This window comes from Lissotriton vulgaris, chromosome 8 (assembly GCF_964263255.1).
Source record: "Lissotriton vulgaris chromosome 8, aLisVul1.2, whole genome shotgun sequence".
In the NCBI taxonomy this organism is placed as follows: domain Eukaryota; kingdom Metazoa; phylum Chordata; class Amphibia; order Caudata; family Salamandridae; genus Lissotriton; species Lissotriton vulgaris.
In genome coordinates, this window is record NC_141696.1 from 388,741,250 (window position 1) to 388,765,650 (window position 24,401).

The 24,401-nt window shown below is 44.3% G+C and overlaps 1 protein-coding gene across 1 annotated transcript in view; it reads left to right on the forward strand.

Annotated features, from left to right (window-relative positions):
• ARGLU1 (arginine and glutamate rich 1) overlaps window positions 1-24,401 on the forward strand; it is a 144,231-nt gene that overhangs the window by 37,759 nt on the left and 82,071 nt on the right. The window contains exon 3 of the mRNA XM_086934166.1: window positions 584-667. Coding sequence (XP_086790292.1) covers window positions 584-667 — 84 coding nt within the window. The remainder of the gene's footprint in view (window positions 1-583; window positions 668-24,401) is intronic.

The window sequence follows — 24,401 nt, forward strand, 5'->3', positions numbered from 1 at the left end:
CATTCCTCAGCTCAGCCTCCCTTGTATGTTGTTTCATGTAAATGGTTGAGCTGCTGATGGCAGGTGTTGCCAAGCTAACAGTACAAATCATTTTAAAGAGGAAGCTGGTGCGTATCGCAGCTGAGGAGCACACTCTGCAGGACACTGGACAAGACAGTAAATATCCAACTTTTAATGCTGATTAAAGGAGTATAGGTAAAGAAGTAACGTAGGTATACGTGCGTAATTGGTGAGACTTACTATTCCCTTTATTTATATATTTTATATATATTTTTAATTTGGTAAATAATTTCCATTTATGTAGTTGTCCTTGTTGATTTGTGTGATATTAAAGTATTGGTAATAATTTCCAGGCTTCTGATTAGGGAGGGTTTAGTTGGATGCTGTTTGGTCTGGGTGGGTTGATTTAAATCTAGTGCAACATGCCACTTCTGTGGCAGCACTGCTTACTTTTGAGAGAGAAGGCAGTCTGAAGGGCTACCCTTCAAGTCATTGCACAGAAAGGACTTTGAAGAAAGAAAGGACAAGGAGCCCCACATATTGCTTTTCTTCTCTTAATACTTTTCCGTATCCCCCCCTTTAGGAGGAAGAACGCTCTAAGCGTGAGGAACTGGAGCGAATATTGGAAGAGAATAATCGTAAAATTGCTGATGCACAAGCTAAATTGGTATGTACAATATTTCTGATGCCATTTTCAAAATATAGTATTTTAGCTTTTGTACAGTTGGTAAACTTGGATTTATTTAGTCTTGTGTTTTGCACTTTTAAATGTAGCACTATTAAGAGTTCTGTGTAATCTCCATTTTATTATTGCTATGTGTGAATAAAATTATTGTAGTTAAAATGCAATCTAGCATCCCTAAAATCTCAGTCCAAGTCTCCTCAACAGGGCCAGACGTAATTAATTCAGTTGCAATTTCTTCATTCTAATGATTGTCCAGCAGTCTTTATTCCCAGTCAGTTTGTATTTAGAAGGCATGCACACATGAAGTTCCCCAGCACAATTCAAAATCTTTTTCCATACATCACAAAACATTCCAATCCAAGCAACGCCCTTCTCTAGCAAGCAATGACTCCCTTTCCTTCGATATACAACTCTGCTTGTTTGAGCAGTCGGGCGGGGTCATCACTGTTATCTGGGGCGTCTGCACTGGGGTTGTAAGAAAATGCTCCAATTGAGCGCCAGTCTTGAATGTCCTCATGGTCCCTGTTGTCTGTTCGCTCCATGATAAGCCATATATCCTTGGCCACCAAATATTCCCTGGCATCCCTAAACCACCTTTCTATAGAATGACCACTTGGCTGTGTCCACTGAATCCAGATTCTGTGTTTTGCCAGCATCCACACCAATGATGCAAGATGGTACCGTATTTTTCCATTTTTTAAAAGCAGGTACCAGGCCCAGTACAAAGTGTTTAAAAGTTCATTTCACTCATCAAAACTGCTTTGAGCATGGTCTCCTAGAGAGACTATTTAGGAAGAGGGGGCAACTTAATGGTTAATATGGCTAGCATAAAATAGCTTTTGTAGGTGAACCTGAAATGTGGGATGGTAAGTGACGGGACCAGAAGGATGTAGAAGTTTTTCCCCCAGGCAGTCGTTTTATGAACAAATCAGCTAGGCAGTTAACTTTTGCAAACTCTGGTTTTGTTGCAAAACTCTAGAAGCACCTTCTGAATCTGAAGGCATTAATCTAAAATGTCTACTCCGACTGGGCTTTTGAATACAATAAATTTGGTCTCCATCATGAGATTGTCACTGATAATTCATAAACAGTGTAAAGGTTGGTCTGCAATGAAGATCCTGTCACATTTTCCATAATATATAATAGTTTCTTTTGCCTGTTAATTAGACATAAGCGCCAGCTTGTGGTATTTCTTTTTTGTTCCTTAAAAACCGCACAGAGTTGCTCTGGCTGTGTGCTGAACTTCAAGTCGCAGAGGCAGTGCTTCAACAATTTGCTCTGTGCTGTATTATATTGTAGTATTTCTAAAGAGCTTACTACCCCTCTATGCAACACTGAAGCCCTTTTCCGCATGTATTGCACCCTGCACCATGTAAGAAATCTGGTTGGTAATGTGTTTCCATGTACGTGATGACCAGTGATGTGGGTTTATTGTGTCATGGGAACCAGAGCTTAGTGGGTTGATGAATGAAGACGTGGGAAAGGTATTTGCGCATTAATGGTTTACTCTACAGTGGCAGTTTTGATAAACGGTGCTGCATCCTTTATAATTCTAATTAAAGTGTGCTGGGTTCAGCACAGGACCAACAACTCCAAGATCCTATTGGAATGGGCAGGCATTGGTGGAGGGGGAAGTAGGGTCATGTCTGCCAGGGTAGACCGCATTACAGTCTCCCCTCATATGAATGTCATTGTAAGTTAAGTAGCGATTGGTGTATGTAGCTAGTCAGAACCGGTAAGATGTGCGAAGTTAGTCTTCAAGTGACCATCCGTGTATAACCGATTTATTCAGGCATAACTTGGCATTCTAGCTGTGGTGTAGTAGTTGGTTGTCCTAGATTGGTAGGAGTGTTTGATAAGACATGATCTGTAGCTATTTTGTCATGTGTATATTTAGGCGATCAAAGTGAAATTTTTATCATGAAGCCTAAATTCAACTACAATTGACTGCAAAACCACTAATTATTGGGTTAGACTAGAAGACGATAAGCACCTATGCAAAGCTTCGCAGTTCAGTCGCACACTCCCCTTACTGGTAATCTAGGTGAATGGCCACTGGATTTCCTGATGAACAGTTGCTGTTAGCTAGGTTGGAAGCCCTATGTACAATCTCTTGTCTAAACTGAAACAATATGCTACTAAATCACATACGGAAGTTCAAGAATGCAAGTCCTGGAAGTGAAATTTCCAGACGGTTAACATGTAAAATAACTTTGACCAGGTGAAGGAGAGGTCATGGGCTGCATGTGGGGTTTTATTTTTTTCTCTCGAAGCCTTTGCACTTGATATAGTGTTTAGGCATTTACAGAGAAAGCAATATATGGTCAAGCAGTGCATTGCCATTCATAGGTCAGTAAAGGGCTATTGCTGCCCTTTGTGTCTGGTACATAACTCCTTCCTAAAGGGAAGCAGAGATTACCCTGCCAGCTACCCATCCACAAAAATCTGCTCATCACAAGCCTGCCTGAAGAGTGGCTGTCCCAGTCTCACTAGCTTAAAAGAGGGTCTGCATCGGGTAAGGACCTTTAAACGGCAAAAGAGACCTTTAGATAAGGGCAATACCAGATCCCTTAGCAAAAACATAGAGGTGGCGGAAAGGGGGAATCCACATCAGTCTCCTTAGGACAAGTGGACGTGGGAAGGTGGAAACCAAACACACTGCAACTACCCAATAATTTTACTATCTCATCAGTAGTTTATCAACCATATACTCACTGCCATTACTCAGTTCAGCAAAGTGTGCACCACCTCAATAATTCAAGTGGTTTAACTGGTAGTGGGTTGGAGGAACATTGAAAGCTGCAGGAAGTGTTAACATTGCAAGTTCTACCCATCCACCTTGCCAATTGGGTAAGTACTACTGGCCCAAAAATGTATGTTAAAGTACCTTCCACGTAATAATCTATCACAATGTCAAACCCCTTCTATGCATGTAGTAACTCCTCTGTATGACTTAATCCTAATTTAAATTTCTCTAATGTGTACTACACTATAGCATTTTAATTAGAGCTGTTACATGGAGTACTCGCTGGGTCTTTTTTCAGTGCACCAGTTCCATCAACAGCATTGGAACTTCCAGACTTTTTGAGGAACCAGTCCTTTTGACGAAAACAGCTGAACACCCTGTATGACAAAGGGGTGCAAAAAACAGGCATCATGAGCAACAACAGTCCTTCTTCCTCCTCCCCAACCCGCAACAAAACCGCTTTCATTCGTCCTCATTCAAAGAAATTGTGTCCAGTGGGGGATACATTTATAATTTTGCCTACTGCCCTCAAACCCCACCCCCTGCTTTTTTAGGTTGAGCCTAGCGCAGCGCGCATGCGCTGCTCTAGGAGAGGGCCTCTTGGAATCTGTCTGCACTTTTGTGAAATTCGTGCGTGTGTAAGCCTTGTTGCATTTCCAGACACGCTCTCACCATACATCCAGAAACTTCAGACAAGGCCTTTTCATTGAGGTTGCATAAAAGCGAAACATTCGGTATGGGGAAAATCCTTATCACCACCCAGAGAACTTCCTCTTAATTGGACTGAAATCTTACTGGCAAGATACGACCTATCTAAACGCACGTCCGGCCTATTTTCTCTGCACGTCGATGCGGCCATATTCCTAGGCAGGGATTTATTTTTGCAGTTAGTCACCTTTGCAAGGATTGAAAACTTGCGACTTGCACGTCACGCAGATCCCTGCAATGAGAACTTAACCTACCAAGATAATTTACAGACTTAAAGGCTTATCAAGCGCGCTGTTATTTCAGCCTTTAACATGTATACTACAGGCACATGTAAGCTGCCTATACTAATACATTTGCTAGACGGATGTAGTAAAGATTTTTACGCTGAATCGTTTAGAGGTAATGCGGTGGAGGGAAGGAAAGGATTCTGGGTGAGCAGCTTTGCGCAGCTTTGCCTGAAAACATTACTTCTCTTTGAGAAGCGGGTGGCCGTGCCCTTCTTTCCCGCGCCCCATCGTGGGTTTCTGAGCCTGCGGCGGCCCTTCCTTGTGGTCCAGGCGCAGCTCAGGTGTGCACTTCTCTCCCCGCTGCTACTGCTGCAGCCCAGCCCCCATCTTTTCCTCCCCCTCTTCTGCCTGCTGAGGAAACACATGGCTTCCACATGGAGATAAACCCTGCGCATCCTGTTGGTCCTGTAAACCGAAGCACCTCAACACTTCCAGTTGCGACACTCTGTACTGATGTCAGCCGTTGCTGAGACTGGTGGCGCAGGGAGTTCATGGCCTGCTGGGAGTTGTAGTGGGATGATGTCATTGCTTTGTTCTAAAAGCTGCCGGGTGCATACGAAGAATGACCTACCTACTGTCAGCCTCTGGATTTGTACACCGTTATCATGCAGTTTTATGCAAAGCAAACTACTGGAGCGCTTTACATGAGCTACAAATTACATTGGCCAAGGTCATTTTTTTTTCTTTATTTTTTTTTACATACAGGGAGATTACGTGATTTTGCCCAGAATCACAGGATGATGAGCAGACGCCGGCACTCCTGTCTGGTTCTGTAGTTGCGACTCTCTCCCCAACAACATTTTGCCTGGGTATCAATAGTGGGATAATTGTTTTTGGGGAGATGGGGTCATTTCATGTTGGGAAGGGGGGGGGGGGGTGTTGTAAAAGTGCCATGTCTAACTGTTTGGATATGGTATGTGTGGGGGGTGGGGGTGTTATTTGAACTCAGCAGACAACATGCGGTGCTTATGTACTTGCAGGAATTGTGTTCACCAAAATACTTAGCATTTTGTACCTTACACAATATGTCTGTATGCATATGTGAATTAATGCATGATGCAGTCCACTAACATTAAAACCCACATTAGGTTTATGTCCTGGAATGTACCCGTCCTTAACGATCGGGAAAACATTTGTAAAGTAGTGGCCTATTTGAATAGACACAACATGGAATGAACTATACTACAAGAAACACACTGTATCGCTAAATCTGTACTCCTGACTCCGAGAAGAATGAAAGGCATTATATATTGTTAGGGTTTACATCCCATGCCAGAGGGGTGCTCATCTGGGTGCGCAGAAATTCGGGCTTACAGATACAAGAAGTAGAGGTGGACACTGGAGGCAGGTATTTGCTGGCCAAATGCTGCAAATATAATTTTAGTGTGTTGCTTGTGGGGGTTTATGGGCCAAATTACGATGACCCTCAATTCTATCATGTATTACAAGACAAGATCATGAGACATTCCCATAGGCCAATACTCGAGCCGGGGGGGGGGGGGGGGGGGGGGGGTGTATGATGGTGATTTTAATTGCATTCAAAACCCTGAATTGGATAGGGCGCTCCCAGACTTCAGTCGCGCGTAGCCTGCGCCATAGCCAGCATCGCGGTGGCAGAATGTCTTTGTGACATCTGGTGACATCGCTCACCCTTGGAAAAAGAATATATACACTAATCCTCAGTCCACGACACACACACACACCAGAATAGACTATTGGTCTACACCCGTTCATAGACGACTTCACATTTGACACACACTCTTTCCACCCATTTTGACACACACTCTTTCCACCCACTTATCGGTAGCTCTACAAATTACACTAGCTAACCTGGGCAACACTGCGCACATTTGGCGTTTCCCTCAATACTTGTTACTGGATACAGTTTTATCAGGCAGAATTAGGCAATGCAATTGACCTGGGCAGTGAATCCACCATGTGCTCCATTTGGGAGACTTTTTAAAATCGAAACATCCACAGGTTTTAAAATCTATTCGTACTCAACTACAAAAGGCTGAGCACGCTTAAAACTAGGCCTGAGCTGTAAATTTCATTCCGCTTGCGGAATGTGGGTAATTTCGCGTTCCGTGGTGACCGTGAAATTGCTCAAAATTCTGCATTCCGCGACTCGGGAAATTTTTTGCTTGTTCGCGTTCTCAAATGCGTGTTCGCGAGATATTTCCCCCCGAGCAAGCAAAGAGCAATTGCGAACAGTAAAAAAGCATCGCAACCCCGCGATTCCGCGTGTTCGCGGAATTTCTGCATATTCGAGGAGATTTTTTACCGTTTCGCGGAGATTTGCGTAACGCGATTATGCAAGTTACGCCCACCCCTACTTAAAACCCTGGAGCGTAGGCACCAGGAAGGTGAGGATCCTCAGATTCTAGCACAAATCGATGAGTACAACAAATTGGCAGAGGCCGAAGTCCAACATTTAGGGAACTACGCCACAACTAGGGTGTATGCATAAGGAGACAGACCCAGCGCCATTATGGCAGCAGTAATTACACCCGCAAGGAGCGATGGCTACGTCTCAAAAATATACAGTGAAAGTGGGGTACTGGTTGACAGCACACCGGAAACAGTAGAGGCTTTTGCCAGTTACTATGCAGGCTTATATACCCCTAGGGGTCCTCCACCTCAGAATCAGATGAGGAATATCTTGCACATATAGCGGTCATGTGGCTGGAAAGAAAGACACATATTCATAGACCCTCTTAGACCAACAGAAATTTTGGCAGCACTGAAGAAAAAGCCTAACAAAAAGGCTCCTGGGGCAGATTTCTTAACAGTGGCCTTCTATAAGGCATACCAAGACAAATTGATTCCGCATCTGGTGAATCTCTTTGAAGAGATGGCTAAGCAAGGCGTGTTGCCACCAACTATGAGGTAGGCCACCCTGATCACCCTATTTAAAACCTTGAAAGCCCCCAGAACATTGTTCTTCCTACAGACCTCTATCCCTGCTTAACACAGACACCAAACTGTTCGCCAAAGTGCTGGCGAACAGGTTGGCACCTCTATTGCCGGGACTGGTGGGGTCAGAACAGACCGGGATTGTCCCAGGGCGTTTGATAACGAGCAATTTGCTTACTCTTTTTGGCACCATTTCTAGAATCAACCCGAATGTCAAAGCTGCAGTATCATTTATAGATATCGAGAAAGCGTTCGACTTAGTAGAGTGGAGGTTCCTATATGCTGACTTTGGAAGAGTAGGTGTGGGGGATATTTTTTAAAAACTAGTGGAGGTCCATTATACGCAGCGATTGGCGCATGTACGAGTAAATGGCACTCTGTTGCGTGCAATAGTTATTGTCAGAGGCACGAAACAGGGCTTCCTCATTCTCCCCCTTCTGTATGCCTTGGTTGCGGAGCCTCTGGCATGTGCAATGTGCGAATATCATGCATACGTTTGCTGCTGCATAACTTACCTATCTCAGCCTATGCGGATGATACATTACTCTGCATACGCAATCTGGACCTAAACCTTGCGCCGATGCTGCAGGGGGTGGAGAGATTCGGGCAGCCCTTAGGTCTATACATCAATTGACATAGGTCAATAATTTTTCCCCTAACGTCAATCACTACCCCAATTCACACTAAATATCCCATAGAGTGGACCACGGACCCAGTATCGTATCTGGGCATTAGATTGAGATTGTACTGTCGGAAAATTATGGATGTGCTAGAGGAAAAACTAACAGAAGTCATTGAAAAATGGATTAAACTCTCACTTTCCTTGGTGGGCCGTATTCCTATTAGTCCGCCTAAATCCTTTTTTAATAATTTGTGCTCCTTATTAACCAGTCTCGCCTGGGCCAGTAAACATGCCTGTGTTAAGTGGGACAACTTAATTAAACCATACTCAGTGTGGACTAAACGCCCTAGATATGGAGAGATACTACACTGCATGCGCATGGCTGTATACATGGCCCACACAACTTACCACATCCATATATAGAACGTAAAATGGGTTCCATTACTCCACTACCGAAATTACTAACCGGTGGCTCTCAAAGTAAACCCCACATATTAGATTCCGTAGGGTGCACAGGATCTCAACTGCCCAAGAATAGCAGCCACTCTACAGCTGAACATATTCTACCAGACTGCCCATAGAGTGGTGCGATTGGTTCCCACTTAGTAGTGATTGTGCAACACTACACACGCTAAATACGTTGAAAATAGTACACATGGGATACTTGTTCCTTGAAGGAGTTGTGAAAACCTGGGGAGAAGTGTCCTCTGGTGCCCAAAGGGTGTCTACATTAGACACTTTCCAGTTCTTCAGAATACTGCAGAGTCTGCGTTCGATCCTTAGCGCTGACATGACTGAACCTCAGGAGATGAAGTCGCTGACTTATCTATTACTATCACAGTCCCTGCAGCACAGCATCCCAATACTTTACATACTCCTTAAGGGAGTATGTAAAGTAAAGAAGTAATAAAGAAGACATTTCAATTAGAATGGGAAGGTGAGCTAGGCAGGGACATCGGAGGCACAGTGGACCCACTGCTTTAGCAATACTAAGTCACTTTCGCAGAATGGACGGCACAGATTAATTATTTTTAAATACCTTCATAGAGTGTACTACACCCCGGTACGTCTATATAAATACGGATTAAGGGATGACGATAGGTGCATGAGATGTACAGCAGTTAATGCCAATTTTGCACACCTAGCCTAGGAGTGCCCCGGGATCCATGTATTTTGAGGTATGGTGTTCAATGCTTTGAAGGAAATGCTGGAACTGACAATAACTGAGTCACCACTGGTTGCCCTCATGGGGTTTGATAAATATATACCCAAAGGGGTGCGAGGTTGGCCTCCATTGGCCTATTACGTGCAAAGCGCAGGGTAGAGGTGCGGGCTCCTGTCAGATTGGCACACAGACCTGGCCTGTTCCACATCAAATCAGAGAACTATAATGCTTTAATGACCGTTAAGTGTCAACCTAAATATATATGAAGGCCATACAAAGCTTATTTGCTGAAAAAAGCCGCAGAAGATACTACCCGTGAAGAGCACGATAGAGTGAGTCAGTTGGATTAAACTAATGCCAATATGTAGAAGGCTGAAAAAACATGCTTGGAGGAGGTGTTGGATTGGGTTAGCATGGGTGTTTTAATATACTGGAAATATCTATTGTTTTAAAAATAAGTAACTGTTATAAGGCCCGTAGGACTAAACAATGAGCCTGTGTACAAGATATATGGATTATTGTTTGTGTTAAAAATGCTGCTTACATTGACACATGCAATGTGAATACAAGAGAGACTGTAATTTGTATATGCTGCATGCACTGCTGGAATGTTCCTTTTTGCTTTCTGAAAATCAGTTTTTTAAATAAAAAAAAAGCCCATCCGTTGAATACCAACACCCACAATAAAACAAGCATTAGAAATGCAATAGGTCTCGCAGCATTAGAGTTAGTGCTTTTAGAATTGTTAATGGGTTTTTTTGTAAATCTTTAGCATGAGGTTGAGGGTGAGTGAGGGTGAGGCTGAGGGTGAGGGTGAGTGAGGGTGGGTGAGGGGTTGAGGGTGAGGGGTTGAGGGTGATGGGTTGAGGGTGGGTGAGGGGTTGAGGGTGAGTGAGGGGTTGAGGGTGAGTGAGGGTGGGTGAGTGTGAGGGTGAGGGGTTGAGGGTGAGTGAGGGTGAGGGGTTGAGGGTGAGTGAGGGTGAGGGGTTGAGGGTGAGTGAGGGTGAGGGAGGGTGAGGGGTTGAGGGTGAATGAGGGTGAGGGGTTGAGGGTGAGGGGTTGAGGGTGAGTGGGGGTGAGTGAGGGTGAGGGGTTGAGGGTGAGTGAGGGTGAAGGTGAGTGAGGGTGAGGGTGAGTGAGGGTGGGTGAGGGTGGGTGAGTGTGGGTGAGTGTGGGTGAGTGTGGGTGAGTGTGGGTGAGTGAGGGTGAGGGATTGAGGGTGAGGGGTTGAGGGTGGGTGAGGGGTTGAGGGTGAGTGAGGGTGAGTGAGGGTGAGTGAGGGGTTGAGGGTGACCCATTTTCAGAACACACACTAACAACTAAAAATGTATCGCAACTACTTGCCAAGGCACCACAGTACATGCAAAACTCCACCTGCAATGCATTCTTCCAGATGTTTAAATGTACTGAACCCAAGATATTAAAGAAGCTTGGTCATAGAAACTGTTGAACCTTTTATGAAATTATGGCCGTTGCACCAGATTAACCCAGGGGAGTTGAGGATGTTATCCAAAGGGTCCCTCGGAAAAGGAGAAATCATTTGTGAAGCTGCGGAAATTATGTTAAGTTGAATCGTATACTAGTACCAGGATACAAAACAATGCTTTTCAATTAAATATAAGGTGCAGGTTCACAACAACAGCCACACCGGAAACAGGCTCCACCAACAAACACTCTGGAACATTTAAGATAATGACCCAACGTAACACTTGTAACACAAAAGGTACGAGAAAAGAACGACGACAGGCTGCTATGGTATTAGGCGCACATACATATAAGACCATGAGCACACAAAACACGCCCATTGTGGGAGAAGACGTGCAGTAACACTTCCAGCCCACATAACCAACAGCATGAAACCATGTGCTGCCTTGCAGCACACTGCTCAATGTCAATCTTTTATGTATGCGTCTACATGCGACTCAGTCATGATACCAAGAATGAAGGAACTTCAAACAAAAGTATCAAACACATGCCCATTTATTCTTCATATAATTATTCAGCATTTAGTAATGGATTCATTTCACAACATTCGATTACCAATTCAATATTAACATACTACACTAGTCAACCACGTCATATTTAGTGAGATGTATCACCAACAAGAAAAATAACCCATGTCTTGTGAAAAACATTTTCTGGATAGCTCAGCGAAAATCTACCAGTGGATCCATTTGATCACTCTGCGGAAGGGCTACTGCACATGGGCCAAGGAACAAACACATCATGCGACGGTAGTAAATCATCTAAACGTTGAGGCCGAAGAAACGTAGCGGACACATTTGTGGCTGTAGTTGAAAACTGTTTATCAGAGCATTTGCTAACTCAAATATTTGAGCAACCCTTAAAGGATCTACCAAGCTTACTTCATTTTACATTTCGGAATTCGGGTATAATTGGTACCATTTTTGCCGTGATTAACATGCGGCATTTTTTTTTAAAGTGACACCAAATAAGACGATCACAAATCTTGACCTGTCTGGGCTGAAAAGTAAACTCACATGACGTTTGAACGAATCAGAAATAATGGCATCCGACTATGGTATCAGAGTATTCAGGAACACGTGTTAACTGCTGCGAGTTTTCATTTCTAACATGATAATTCACTACAAGCAGGGCAACAAATAAACAAATATGTTGCGGGGCAGTAGCTCAAACATGTGTATGTACACACATGTCTAAAACTTTATCCATATGGCAATGAAGCATAGCAACCAGTATACAGATGCACTGAAGGACTGCAATATGGCGCTACCAAATGAAAAGAATGTGTGCTTCTGGTGTACTGCGTTAATCGTGTGTACTAAAGGTTCAGCGAAATTATGTATGAAAGTTTTACACATACAACTTACCTCTTTTCTGGTAAGGGTTCTTAAAAATCCGGTTGCCTGTCTGCCTTGTTTTCAACTCGGTTACTACTTCAACAAGACGGAGGGGAGGGGGAGGAGAAATGCGACACGGCGGGAAGGGGAGGGGGCGGAGCGGGTAAACAAAGACGGACGTGCACGCGCACGCGCTTTTAAGGTCAATGCGCATGCGCATAAGCTCAATGCGCATGCGCATTGACCTTAAAAGTCACGGGCACTGCAAGGAATCGCCACGATTCCTTGCAGTGTAGATAAAGAGTGGATAAGTCGCAATACTCTCGCTTGCTCGATGCGCATGCGCATCGACAGGCGAGACCTAACAACTGCCATTGGCCGAGACCATCCAGCAGAAGAGATGGGCAGCAACATCCTGCTACAACCAAACAGTTGTTCTTTCACGTACCTTTCTTTGTATACTTTTCCAATGGGTGGGGATCTATCTGAACACAGATGGATGCTTTATATTGTGCCAAATTATTATGGGCTACTGTTTAAAACATATCCACCCACAGTAATCCCAGAGAATCTGCCTATTTTGTCAAGTTCTTCTCAAGCAGAGACCAGGATCCTCTGCGAAAGCAGGCAAAGGAATCTAAATCTGTTTGTGATACTTCAAAATCAGTTTTATCATTGACGATTATAAAATAGCAAAAAATGGATAAAAAAAAGAAATGTTGAGGATATTGCCATTATACCAAATCTCCCTTCAAGTGAATTGAGGATTGAACAAGACACCACACATCAAGCACAAAAACTGTTTAGATGTTATTGCACTTTGTGGCAACAAAATTCCAGTATCAGTACAGAGTACTATATTTTGCAGATATGCACCCCAAGAAGCATTTCAGAATTCATGGCGGCAGTAGCAACACACTTGAGAAAGATCTTAATTTACCTATACTCTAGAGGACTGGCTAATAAAGTTCCATCCTTCCAGAAAGCGAGCAAGTTCAAGTTTTCAGGCAACAATCTCTTAAGCTACTAATCAGACTCCAGAATCACATTGGACCCAACACAGTAAACATGTTTCTTTTTTTAAGAGGCTGTCACTTGTCCATGAAATATGAACTTGAAGGGAGTTTGACCATAGCTACTCGTTAAATTGTTTTCTTTTGGGTATTATGAGGGCTTGCGTTACTCATTTGGCCTCACCATGCCACTACTTCTGCATTGCATAGAGCATCATTGATGGCACAACAAAGACAGCTGGCAGGACAAACTCACTTTGTGCTAGGTATCTCTGCAAACGCTACTTTAGTAGTACCTTCCAAAGACTCACTTAATTTGAGTACCATCCTTTCTGGAATTGCCGTCATAATCAATTGTGATGGAAGCTTCCCTTGTAGAATGGGCAGCTCGTTTAGGTTGTCTGTCCAAGGTACGTGGACTAAGAAGGAATTTCAGTACCACAGAATCTGGAGCTCATGGTACGTTCTCTAATCATGAAGTCTTATGTTTTTTTTAACAGCCTTATAGATTGTTATAATTCTGGTAATCAATATCACCGCAATATACTCTCTGCATTGAGTAACCGGGACTAGACTAGAGTCTTGTCTCTTGAACTCTAAACCTCTGAAGGTGATAAATAGCCAGAAACCTTGCAGTCTGTTTTTCACCTGTCATTTGCAGCGGGAATTGGACATTAAGGCCCTGTACCCTCCAGCCTGGGAGCCTTAGTAGGGCCCTCCAGCAGCTGCCTATGCATCATGCCAGGCCCTACGTGTGACCCGTGTTCGAATTCCTAACCTTGAAAAAATAAAATCATAAGCTTGTATATTTACCAAACATCTTATTTCTGTGCTCACAGCTTCCTGTAAATTCACTGGATTGTGGACTAGGAAACACCAGTGTTCATGGCATGTGTAGTGGTAGATGTACATGGTTTGCATATTCCCGTCATCTAGTGTTGAGCTTGGACGTGTGCAACTTGTTTTGTTTGAAGAAATGTTTTGAGAGACGAGGTGCAGTGACTCCCGTTAAGTGGCAACTGTGCATGGGCATCATGGTTAAACTGTTTTCTTCCGCCGGCTGAGTCGGATGTGCTTCTCGGGGGCTCTGAGTGAACACTGCATGGCGCTCTTTGTCAGGGCCTCTTGATGTATCTGCTCCCGGTAGCCCTCGAGCCATCCTTCGGTGCTTCTACATTTCTTCTCAAGATAATAGTTAGCTGCTTCAGGTTCGCATAAACAGTATTCCAGATGCCCACATGGGGCCTCGCCCCTGTCCGACAACTTACTGTCCACATTGCCATTCGAAGTACACGAGGACAGACGAGCATGCCATCTTCAACCTTTGTTTGTCACTGGACCACAACAAGGCCTTCTGCTCTGCCTGCCTCGCATTTCGGTCAGAAAAAGCATGTAGCATTGTCAAGACTGACTCGTATGGCGTGCCATGCAACAGCAACAATGAATACACCTGACATCTTGAGGGGAAGAGGTCGAAGTGGGGGAAGACGTAGGCGCAGGACAGACAGTAGCCTTTAGCCCATAACCTGATAGCATGTTTGATTCTGGAAACCCAGATTCACAGGCTGTTACGGCTGAAAGTCCGAAGACCGCATTGAGTAGAGTACCATTATACACCAGGGGCTGGGCTTCCGGCCCACATTCAGAGACACAGGCTTTTGCAGCGTTGTTCTTTTCTGGATTCACATGTTGTGCTTTGTTCTGCCATCTAGTGGTTGGACCCAGAAATTTCTCCATGGATAGTAGTCCTTTTTTGGTTTTCACTTTTTTTGAATGTGTTGGCGGTCCCCACCATTTGGTGTTTGTTTCAACCTCCTCTGACATCAGCCGCCCTCCCCTGAAGTCCCCCTCTTGGTCGTCATCTTCAGATTCTTTTTTTCCATAGTTGGGTCTGGAAGCATTGTCAAGATCTCCAAACTCCAAGAGGAAGCAAACAGGATTTTCATCGAAGAAATCAGAAGAAAATAATCGCCGTAGTGAAAGAAAATGGGTTTTAATAAGAGGCTCCAACAAATTCTAAGAAAATATCGAAGTAAGTGGAACTTGCATCGAGAGTGTGTGCACGAACAGGGGGCTCCCTGCTGAGCGTGAAATGAAGACACCATTCCGCTCCTGCTCATAGTGCCATCAGAAATTCACCCAGAGGGGTATCATCAAAAGTGCAATCTTTGTGTACCAATAGATCCCAAGTCTCATCCTGCAAGGACTGCACATAGTTCAAACCAAAGTCTCAAGAGCAGCAGAGGCATGTACATCGCACAATGCAGGGGCTGAAAGACACAACATCACTCCGAGATGTTGGGCTGTCGAGTGAGGAAGATAACCCAGCGGAAGAGGGCTGTGATGCAGAAAAGGTAATCATCATGAGACCAAAGAAGAAATGCGTACAAGTAACTCCAAAATAGATGGTAGTGGTGAAGTTGAAAGCTTCGGACTCCTGACTACGCGAATTTGCCTCGATGCAGAAAATCTCACTGAGGCAAAAAGAACCCCTTGGTTCCCATACAAAGGATACCACAGGTGGGAAAGCCTCTGAAAAGACATTGGGGTCAAAAGAACATCGGAGCTGAGAAAAAGAACACCGCGTCTCAACCACCAGCAGCTGAAACTTCGAAGTAAAAAAAGAAAATGACACCTCTGGTTGACGCCTTAGATTGCTATCTCGAAATAGAGCACAAGAAAAGACTGCATAAAGCTGAAATTGCCACAATTCATCAAAAGAAGAGGGAATTAGACGCCTTCCTACAGGGTTTTCGAATACCATTGATATCTTCGACGGAAAGCGCAACAGAGGAGGAAAATTTGGGGGGATTGGAACCCCCTCTGACATCAGAACCTTGAAGTACAACAAGAGCTCTTCTATGAGGAATAAGGTCTGTACCAATACGTCAAAAGTCAGAAAGTGTTAAACAATAACATGGGGTCCAGCTGGACGAGGAAAAGTCAAAAGCATGCTTCCTACTAGAGACACTGATACCCTCTCGGAATAAAATTAGTTCTTGCCAATGCTCACAAGCATCTTGGATCAGGGGAGAGAGGCATTGAATGAGCCAGCAACCTGCAGGTCCGTGCCTCATAGGGTTCAGAAACAATGTAAACATTTCTCCACTGACTCACCATACATTCAGGGCAATGTGATGGCGGACTCCATTATTGTAGCCACTTCCAGAAAGAGAGCAAATATTTCAACCACCTCTGGTCCTCCTTCGGATAGAGAAAGCAAGAGGATAGAAATGGTGGGGAAAAAATTGTAAAGAGGAACAGGAACACAATCATGCATGGCAAACTCCAACGCCTTGCTGAACAGGTATACCCATCTGGACTAATGAAGTGCTTGCCTCAACAATATCAGAAGAGCATTATAGCCAAACGTGCTTAAAGTCTGCATTGAACGAAGCAAACATAGCGGCGAGACAACTAGTAATGGGGACAACCTTAAGATGCCGTGCATGGCTAAGAATATTGGGGTTAGAAAACGAGGTTCAGACCAACATCAACACCCCTTTCAATGGAGGGAACACTTGTTCGGTAATGCAGCAGATGGCAACGGCTAAGTCGTTTAGGAGCTAGCAAAAAAGGGGAGCCACCTCCATTAGAAAGCCACCAGGAAATGGGTGGGGGGGGGGGGGTGTTCAATCAGTATCGCACCAAGCCTCCCAAAATACCGGCCAAGCACAGACCGCAACACAGCATTGGCCATTCCCTGTGCCACAGAAAAAATTCTTTTGCGAGCCTGCTATCAAGGGGAGCGACAGCAACTACCAAGTGACTCGATAACGTAGGACTACCACCTGCACAGAACACCTGTGGGGGGGGGAGGAGGGGGGGAGAATGGGAGACCTCCTCCAAGAGTGGAGGAAAGTAACATCAGACAAATGGTTTTTCAATGTAATTCAATATGGCTATTGCATAGAATTGGAAAGCACCCTTCAACGAGGTGTCCAAAACGCAACGCCCACACAAAAGCAGAAATAACTTATCTTCAAAAGTAAGCAAAGGAACTGCTACAAAAGCAACCAAAAGAATTCTCAGCATACTTCCCAATCCTTAAACTAGAAGAAAAACACTGCGGCCCATACTACACCATCGATTCCTAAACAAGTTTATAAGAACACAGACATTCAAAGTGACAACTCTATAGGAGATTATCCCCCGACTTCAACAGGGAGATTGCATGGTAACTATCGACCTGAACATGCCTGTATGCACATTGCAATGAATCATGGACAACAGAAGTTCCTGCATCTTGTAATAGAAAGAGCACATTACAAATTCATACTGCTGCCCTTTGCCATAAAGTCAGCTCCCAGAGTATCCACAAAGTGCCTGGCGGCTGTAGCTGCTTACCTGAGAAGAAAGGGAATACATGTTTACCCGTTCTTAGGCGACTAGCTGGTGGGAGCAAATTCACAAAGGTGCAAAAACTACATAAAACCAGTGATGGCAACACTACCCAAATTGGGATTCACAATAAATAAGAAGTCTTCACCTACTCCAGAACAGCAGAACCTTTTTCTGTGGAGCAAGAATAAACAAAGTTCAAGCAAAAACATTTCCGTGCGAGCGGTGTGTCCAGCTTAGAACACAAGATCTCCTTTACTGGAAGGGTCAGTCTCTGACAGTGAGGACTGTGGAGCGATTATTAGGAATGGCTCCCTACATACCATTAAGACTACATGTGAGGCTACTCATGTGACCAATCTAGGAGTGGATACAAAACCAATGGTCACAAGTGATGGGTAGCTGGGAAGCTGTAGTGGTTGTCACTCAGAGAGTACTGGAGGAAATGAGATGGTAAAACGGACCAAATGTAATGGCAGGAAGACCATTCATGTCAACATCGCCAACAGTGACATCACTACAGACGCCTCACATATAGGATGGGGAGCTCAAATGGAAAGAGAACATAAGAGGGTTATGGAAACCACAGGAATCGGTGCAACATGTATATCTGCTGGAGTTTGAAAACTGTGAAGCCTTTCAAAAGCAATTGTGGAACAAATCAATACAAATCCAAACAGACTATACAACAAAAGTGTTCTACCTCAACAAACTAGAGGAAATAAAATAATTTCCCTTCTCAAGACTAGCACAACGGATATGGAGATAGACAATTCAGAGACGAATGACAATAACCATAAGAAATCTACCAGGAGTAGACTACGTGTTAGCGGACAAACTGAGCAGAAAAGCGTCCACCTCAAACGAGTGGGAGCTGAATCAGATGGTGATAGAGGAAGTGTTCAAAAGGTGGGAAACTCCAAAAATAGACATCTTCTCTACACCAGGAAACGTAAAATGCCATTACTTCGCATAAAGACACCCACACCCTTACTCCCTAGGGAATCTGCTGTTTATTGACTGGTATGGGGAACTTGCTTATACTCCTCCTCCCCTGATCCTTCCAATCTTAATGGTGATCAACTAATGCAAGTTCATACTCTTAGTCCCTCAGTGTGCAAGACAAACTTGATACTCCTATCTAATGGATATGGCACACAAGTTAGAAAAACTGCCAGTGTTACAAGTCCTGCTCTCCATGGAAAGAGGAAAAGTTCTTTACCCAGAATCAAATACGCTGAGTTTAGCAGCATAGGTTCTGCAGGCATAGAATTTGGTCACCTGGGGGTACCTGAAAAAGAAATGGTAGTTCCTCAGAGAAGCAAGACCAACAACTAGAAAATGTTACACAGCAAGATGGGAAAGATACATTGGTGTCAAAGACCTAATCTACTTCAAGAAAGGACCACAGTTGTCAGCTATCTTACATACCTATTAGGCGAAGGCCCAACTTATGCATCATTGAGAGTACACCTGGCGGCGATAGTAGCCTACACAAGTGGTTGCCCAGGGAGAAGTTTGTTTACTGTACCAATAAATACAAGGTTTCTGGAATAGGCAAAGAGGATAGCACCACTAAGGAACGCACCAACACCCACATGGAATCTTACTGTGATACTGACACAGTTAATAAGAGAATCATTTGAACCAATCCATGGAGCAACCTTGAAATGTATCATCCTAAAAACAGCATTTCTAACTGCTATGACCTCGCTCCGCAGAGTAAGCAAGCTTCAAGCACTCGCCATACAGTAACCTTATGTGCAAATACTCCTCCGTCTTTCATCTTTATCTTTATTTCGGCTCAATGGCCATAAAGGATCAGATTAAGGACACAATGCATAAATATAAGAAATAAAAACATTGGTACAAAAACTCCATTTCATAGATCAGTCAAGCCGATCTTAACATACTGTTTTACATACTTCAAGCCAATCAGACAGAACATTTCATACAAAAGAGTTAACAAAATAGAAAACAGTAACAAGCTAAAAAAAAATTATAAAGAGGCAGCGTAATGTAAAACTTAGACTGGTAAATCCACTTCCTTCTAATGTCTTGGTATTTTGGGCAGATACAACATGCTCAGCCGTTTAAGGAACCTGTGGGCAGCCCCTATCACCAGTGTGACAATTCCATTTAGTTGTAAAGGTGCAACTAGGTTAAATCCCAAAGTGGGAGTTAATCTCTGAGAAGTATGCTTCAGAGTAATCTGCCTTAAACTCTAGGAAGGAATCAGTAATACCACTGATTTTTGTACCCAATCTGACCCAGCCAATCTTTACTTGTCCAAAGTCAGGCAATCTTACAGGCCCTGGTCTGCCCCAGTACTTCCTCTAAGGCCATACAAAATGGCATGAGTTCTGGTGTTACCCGGAGTCGCCGCCAACAAGGAAGCAGTCTTAACCAGGGTATGTCATTAATACGTTTACGGCCATAATCTAGACATGTGGGGGAGAAGCAGGATACAAACTGGTAAACTGCTTAAATTCCTCGCAAAACGATTTTCTATAATTTCTGGGGGCCTAGAGTCTTGAAAGCCCCAAATTTCTCCAACATACAGGGTAGCGCCTAAAGCCTGACCTTTATGGTATTCTAGGGCTTGAGTCGGGGGCGAAAAAAAGAGCTATGATGAGCCCTCAAAATCCCGCTAGAGTGTTGCTCTAGTTTGAGCCCACGCACCCAAATATGGGGTGACCAATCAAATTTTTCTGTGAGTGTAACTCCCAGGAAATCAAACACCTGAACTCTCTCCAGGCCCACTCCATTGAGTGTCTGGTTTGCACAAGTAATTGGGCAGAGGTTAAAAAACATTTCTGATGAATACATCCGATTGTGGATTCCTCACCTTATGCAGCGTTCCACAGAAACCTTTCTCCTCAGCTATCCCCCATTGACGAGTACGTGACCATTGAACTGCTTCGCACACGATTGCGTGACGTCATCAGAGCCATAAAAAGAGCTTTTTGGCCTGCTGGCGTTGGTTCCCTTTTTTCCGCGCCGTCAACGCATAACTTTTTTTTCCAGGGCTTTCCATTTCTGGGAGTTTGTTTGTTACAAGTCGTAGTGTCTTTGTAGCTGCAACTATGGCTACTCAGAGGAAATCTGGTTTCAAGGCATGCAGGGAATGTGGGGGTCAAATGTCCATCGCATACTCCCATGACTGTTTGTGGTGTCTTTCGTTGGACCACCACGTCAGTGTTCATCTTGCAGGCGCATGAACCCCAAAGCGCTGAAAGAGAGGTAAGGCAAATTGTTCATGGCCAAAGCTAAGAAACAAAAAAGGAGTTGAAGATCAAGGTCCTGCTCTAAGTAGCCGACTCCGCATACTTCGAGGTCGGCGAAGAAACACAAGAAAAAGCAATGCCATGGGTACCGACGTAGTTCGTCGAAAGATGCTATACCTATGTCTGTGTTTCCTGTTGCCGGGCGTCATCGGAAGGATAGAATCGCTCCATCTCCTGATGTGACTCCGACCCCGTTTCCGGCTTGAAAGTGGTGACTCCACCGGCTCCATAAGAAGCAATGCCTCCACACTTGCCGACGCCGACCTCTCCACCTTAGGGTCTCTGGCACCGCAACCAGAGCCAAATGTACTGCCTTCTTGAGTGTCCTCAGAGCCTGTTGTGCCAGAGCCGGTGCATCCTGCCTTCCCAACTCCGGGTACGCATCCGTTGCATTTTTTAAATGTAATGTTCGCCTGGTTTGCCAGAGTGGGAACCCCACTGGTGCCCCTTTATGCCTCATGGGTCCTCGAGCATATTCCCGGGAGGCTTGCCACCTCATTGCACCTTTTGTGCCGATGGTTCCAGGGAGTTGGCCTTTCTCCGACTCTGAGATGATCATCGCTGGTACCCTCTCTGGGGGGGCGAGTGCCACTGGATATGTCTTCCCCTGCGCTGTCTGGTTCTTAACTGGCGCTTGCTCTACCTTGGCCGGCGTCGACTACTGTTCCATTAGACCTCCCACAGATCCCTTAGTCACCGGCACAGCATCTGGTGTCACCGAATCCTGTTCGAGGATGAGATTTCGGAGAGAGGGGCAGAGACTGATGGAAGAGGAAGAATATATAAGAGTAGCATGAAGCGGCTGGGGAAGGAAAGATTGTTGATCCTGATCAGGTTTTTTGACGGTCTGCAGGAGGCTAGTTGCTTGGATACCTCTTCTGAATGGGAACTCATTTCCGAAAGGTGCCCTAACGCAGGAGGTGACCTCTTACCACACTGTTATTAGGAAGGCAGCAGATGTGCTAAAATTGCCTTTTCCCACAGCAGAATTAAAGCCTAACATCTGGACTCTGGTGCTCCATTCTACTCCCTCCATCTCCGATCTTTTGCTTCCTTTTAACACGGCTTTGACTGAGCCCATCCTTAATGCATGGCAGAAGCCTATGACTGCTACAGAGATATCCAGGTCTCTGGCAAGGAGGCACAAAGTGGCTCCGGGTGATTCTGCTTTCCTGACCACTCATCCATCACCATAAAGTTTGGTCATCCAGATTTCGTGTTCCTGCAAAAAAGAATTTTAAGTTTTCATATAGCGCAAACTTGACCCTTATGGGTATCATAGCGCTTTACAAGAGTTGTGCGTAGAGAACAAAAGGAACATATGAAAACATAGGTAAGAATTGAAATACTTGTCTTAGTTGCGTGGATGCAAATGTACAAGACTTGACATAGGTCTAAATTAGAAACAAAAAGAACGTATGCATACATAGTTAAAAAATTGAGATACAGATCTCAGTTGCGTAGCTACAAGTGTACAAGACTAGACATATGGATCTCAGTTGCGTAGATTCAGATGTACCAAGATTCAAGAGAATTTCTTTAAAAGTAGGTATTTTCCTGTTTTTAAAGACATGATCAGGGTTCCGTCTAGTTTCAGGGGGCAGTGCGTTCCAAATCCTAAGAGCGATTCCAGAGAAGGCACGGTTGTAAGTTTTCTTTTTGGTAAAGCGTTGTGGTTTCAGAAAAAGATTGTTGGTACTTCTAGAGGATCTGTTTCCACAAGATAGCACCAGTTTTTGGGCCAGGTATCTCTGGGTATTGTGATGTATGGCTTTGTATGTCATGCAGGTAATTTTTTGTTGAATTCTGGCTTCGAAAGGAAGCCAGTTAAGAGTTTTGAGGTCAGGGGTAATATGCAATTTTTTTTGAGCCCATGATTAGCCTAGTCGCTGAGTTGAGTGAAGCTCTTAGAGGGGCCGTTAATGCTCTGGGAAGACCGCTTAGTGTTACACGCCCATAGTCAAGTCTTGGGATTACTAATGCTTGAACAGCCAAGTTAGTCATCTGCAGGAAGGAATGGTTTTAGTTTTCTCAGGCTGTTGATCTGGATATTTTCACCTTTTGTTGCAGCACTGATATGTTTATGCATGTTAAGATTTCTATCCAGTATTAGACTTAGCAATTTTGCTGAGTTAACAATATGAGGATGGCAATTGACCCCTGTGAGATGTTTAATCCATTCTTCAATACTGGTAGTTTTTATGGGAGTGGCCATTAGGAGTAATTCAGTCTTGAGGGTGTTTAGTTTCAAGTGGTTGTTCGCCAGCGAGGTCTGGGTTTTTTTCAGAGTTGAATTGAGGGCTGTGATATTGTCCAGAGAGGTGACCTTTAAGTATAGTTTGGTGTCGGCAGCGTATATATGATGAGGGATGTTTAAGGAGCTGAGAATTTCAGTCAAGGGTTCCATGAAAAGGTTGAAGAGTGTAGGCGAGAGTGATGATCCCTGTGGAACTCCTAGAGTGACTGGTACGGCTGTAGATAGTGATTGATTAACCTTAAATCTTTGGATCTATTTCGGTGGAAAGAGGTGAACCCATTTAGGACTGATCCTGATAGGACCATTTTAAATCTTAGAAGGTCTAGAAGATTGTCATGTTTGACCTTGTCCAATGCCGAAGAGATATCAAGATGGATTAGTAGACAGGCTTTTTTTTGGTCAAGGATTTTTAGTGCATAATCAATTGAGTCCTGGCCGATTCCATACTGTGCCCTGTACGAAAGCCGGATTGGAATTGGTTGAGCAGGTTGAAATGGTCAATGTGGTTATCCTGTTGGCAATTGGCACATTTTTTGAGGAGTTTGGCCAGAGTTCAAATGTTAGAGATAGGGCGGTAGTTATTCAGGTCAGTGTGGTCTGCCGTTGGTTTCTTTAGGATGGGTGATACCTGCCCAGATTTAAGGCTTTTAGGAATGACTCCTTGAAGCAGGGAAGTGTTGATAATCTTGGTCCATAGAGGCAGAATCCGCAGTATGAACTCTTTTAGATAATTAGCAGGAAGTGGGTCGATGAAGTGGTTAGAGAGTTTGAGTGATGTGATTATTTTTAGTATTGCATCTTCTGTGTAGAGGTTGGAGGTCCATTTTGCATTATTTTTTAGGGCGAACTTTGGAGGGATTCGGCAGGGGAAGGTTAGAGGGGGAGGGAGGGGTGTTGTCGCGAGTACCTTTTAGGGTTGCTAGGGTCTTAAGCAGGTCTGTTTTTAAGTTTTCTGACTTCTCAGTAAAGAAGGAAGCCAAGTTTTCACAGCTATGTTGAGAGCTGGGCTCAACGTGTGGGGTGTGTGGTAAGCCTTTAGTTTGTGCTTTAATTAGTTCAAATCGTTGTTTGGCTCTCAAATCAAAAATGCTTTGTGCTTTTTTGGGATGCTATATCCACACCCTTATTGATTCTGCCAGGTAGATGCTTCCAAATCTGCCGGAGGAGGTTCAAGGGCATTTTTCAAAGATGTTAACGGATGCCCAGGCTGCCGCCAGTCAGGTCATACATTCTGGTATGGACACTGCTAATTCGGTCATCTGTGGCCACCAGGAGGCACGCTTGGTTTACTGGTTCAATGTTCTCCCCTGATGTCCAAGCCACCTTGATAGATCTGCTGTTCGATGGTTCTCGCCTGTTTGGGGCAAAAGCGGACTCAGCGTTGCTACACTTAGACTGTAGAGTCACGGCAAGGTCTTTGGGTCTCCTGTCTTAGTCCAGGGGATTTGAATATCGCAAGTTTCATGGATATGAAGTGGGGGGGGGGGGGGGGGGTACTCGTCCTCTCATGCCAGGCAGCAGCAGCAACAGGCGAATCGCCTATACTGATTTT